This window comes from Rhinopithecus bieti, unplaced genomic scaffold (assembly GCF_001698545.2).
Source record: "Rhinopithecus bieti isolate Rb0 unplaced genomic scaffold, ASM169854v2 scaffold_76236, whole genome shotgun sequence".
In the NCBI taxonomy this organism is placed as follows: Eukaryota; Metazoa; Chordata; class Mammalia; order Primates; family Cercopithecidae; genus Rhinopithecus; species Rhinopithecus bieti.
This window is the reverse complement of record NW_016827963.1, coordinates 4,955-8,098: the sequence shown is the minus strand read 5'-3', so window position 1 is coordinate 8,098 and position 3,144 is coordinate 4,955. Positions and strand designations below refer to the sequence as shown.

Here is a 3,144-nt window from a genome sequence, read left to right as displayed (position 1 = left end):
TATTTTTAGTAGAGACGGTGGTCTCATCATGTTGGCCAGGCTGGTCTCAAACTCCTGATCTCAGGTGATTCACCTGCCTTGGCCTCCCAAAGTGCTGGGATTACAGGTGTGAGCCACTGAGTCTGGCCTAGGAAAGCATTTTAAGACATTATCTTCTGGATGCTTAAACTTCAGTGTATTCTCTGATTGTTAGCTCTAGTCCTTACAGCTCTCTTGCATTGTTATTTCCATTTTACCTGCCAGGTAACAGAAGTCTGTGAAGCTTTGGATATGAAACAATAGGAAGTAATAGTGGCCATGCCTAACTGGAGCCTTCATGGCCTACCTATAGGCATTTATTGAATGAAAGACACAAACACAGAACACATTTGTGCTTCTCCAATGTGAGGTCTCCTCTTAGTGCAGTTCAATGATTATTTTTTTATAGCCTTCTGTTTTAGTTCCATGGGTACAATTATTTTTTCTTAGTTCTCTGAAGATATCATTGGTAATATTTTTGTCCATTTTGAATTTTATTTTACATTAATAGAAATTATGAAAAAGATGTACCTTTTCCCATGTTACAGCAAAACGTTTCAATGGAATAAGACAATTCTTACCATAATAAAAGATCTTAGTACCTGGGTGCGGTGGCTCACACCTGTAATCCCAGCACTTTGGGAGGCTAGGTGGGCAGATCACAAGGTCAAGAGTTCGAGACCATCTTGGCCAACATGGTGAAACCCTGTCTCTACTAAAAATACAAAAAAATAGCTGGGTGTGATGGTGGGCACCTGTAATCCCAGCTACTTGGGAGGCTGAGGCAGGAGAATTGTTTGAACCTGGGAGGTGGAGGTTGCAGTGAGCTGAGATCATGCCAGCCTGGGCAACGGGGCGAGACTCTATCTCCAAAAAAAAAAGGTCTTGCTGATTTGTATGAGCTGAAACACAGTGTATGTTCAAGTTAAAAAATGATTTATGAGATGATTGTCTAAAACTTTATAATGGAGACACTAAATGTATGGTTTCATTACTACCACTCTATACAGTACATCACTAAATTATTCCATTATCAATAAGTACCCATTTATAAAGATGCATACATAACATTGTTTTGGTTAGCTGAATTTTGATGAATTTGGCTAAGTCCAACAATATCAAACCAAGAAGGCATAGCCATGTTCATATGTAACCTAACATGCATGATAGTAACAGGCATAGTCAACATATGTGAGGAAATACATTGGATGTGTGAATTTCTGATACCTGCCAAGGCATATATCCCGTCTGTCCCCATCCATGCCCCATAACTCCCATCTATGAAGGAAACAAAACCACAAAAATTGTCTTTCTGGTGGCAGGCATGAATGGTAGGAAGTGGGGCATTTTCCTACATACGCTAGGCCCTATCCAGAGCAATCTTTAGAACAAGAAAGGGGAATTAGGTCTCATCCTAAGGGTTGGTTCTCCCTCTACCAGGCATGAGCCTGTGTGTATACACTTTGGGCTGTGATTTTTTTCTGTTTCAAGCTTTGTCTCTGTTTCCTCGTAGTTTCTGTTTTCAGATTGTTTGGTCTTTCATGGTACTTTTTACATTTAAATTTTATTTTAAGTTTTTTTTTAGAGATGGGGGTCTCACTTTGCACCCAGGCTGAAGTGCAGTGGCATGATCATGGCTCACTGACACCGTGAATTCCTGGGCTCAAGTGATCCTCCCTCCTCAGCCTTTAGAGTACCTGGGACTACAGGCATGCACCACCAGACCTGGCTGATTTTTAAATTTTTTGTAGAGACAGGGTCTCTCTGTGTCACCCATGCTGGTCTCAAACTCTTGGGCTCAAGCAATTCTCCCGCCTTGGCCTCCCAAAGTGCTGGGATTACAGGTGTGAGCCACTGCTCACCAATGCTTGGTAAAGCTTAATTGTTCATATTTAAAAGTAAAACAGTAACATGATGATTGGAAACTTGTGTGTATGAGCAGGACTTGTTCATTGTAGGATCTTGATGTTTTGTTGAGGATCCTCCCAGATGACTATGTTAATATTCTCAAAGCAGAATTCTCCTGTTTCCTGTCTTATGGGGTTGCACAGTTGTACATAGAGAATCGTGTGTGTGTGTGTGTGTGTGTGTGTGTGTGTGTGTATTTATAATATTATAGGGAATTGGCTCATTTGATTATGGTGGCTGGTAAGTCCAAAATCTACAGGATGGGCCCGCAGGCTGGAGACCCAGGAGAGCTGATGTTCCAGTTTGAGTTAAGTGGCAGTCTACTATAGAACCAGGAAGAACTGCTGTTGCAGATAAAGTCTGAAGGCAGTCTGTCGGACATTTTCTTCTTCTTTTAGGACCTCTTCTATTCAGGCCATCAACTGATTGGATGACACCTATCCACATGGCAGAGGGCAGTCAATTTGCTTTACTCAAAGTCTACTGATTTAAATGTTAATTATATCCGAAAAACCCTCACAGAAACACCCAAAATAATGTTTCTCCAAATATCTGGGCAGCCTGTGGACCAGCCAAATCAACACTTAAAATTAACCATCCAATATGGTTTGGCTGTGTCCCCACCCAAATCTCATCTTGAATTATAATTCCCATAGTCCCCACATGTCATGGGACGGACCCGATGGGAGGTAATTGAATCATGGGGGCTGTTTCCCTCATGCTCTTCTTGTGATAGTGAGTTCTCACAAGATCTGATGGTTTTATGAGGGGCTTCCCCCTTTGCCCAGCTCTAATTCTTTTCCTTCCTGCCATCATGTGAAGAAGGATGTGTTTGCTTCTCCTTCCGCCATGATTTTAAGTTTCCTGAGGCCACCCTAGCCATGCGGAACTGTGAGTCAGTTAAATCTCTTTCCTTTTATAAATGACCCAGTCTCGGGCAGTTCTTTATAGCAGTGTTAGAATGGGGTAATACATCATCACAGGGTGTAAACCTGGCTACTGGTACTCTGAGACCTGAGCACTAGAAAGCAGTGAGAAATGGTCTTGGTATCCTCCCTTGGCTGTGCCTGGTATCCAAGTCCAGCTTCATTTTCAGAGAGTAAAGCCCTAATGTTTTGCCAGTATAATGAAGGAATTTGGGATTCTAACTGCTTCTTATATAGCCTTTCATACAATACTCCTGTTTTCTGTCCCTCTTGCATCCCCACTTTTTAGAGA

The 3,144-nt window shown here is 41.9% G+C and overlaps 1 protein-coding gene across 1 annotated transcript in view; it reads left to right on the top strand.

The window, feature by feature from the left end:
* LOC108523533 (centromere protein I-like) overlaps window positions 1-260 on the top strand; it is a 27,226-nt gene extending 26,966 nt beyond the window's left edge. Inside the window, exon 5 of the mRNA XM_017864179.1 lies at window positions 244-260. Coding sequence (XP_017719668.1) covers window positions 244-260 — 17 coding nt within the window. The remainder of the gene's footprint in view (window positions 1-243) is intronic.
* The last annotated feature ends 2,884 nt before the right edge of the window (window positions 261-3,144 follow it).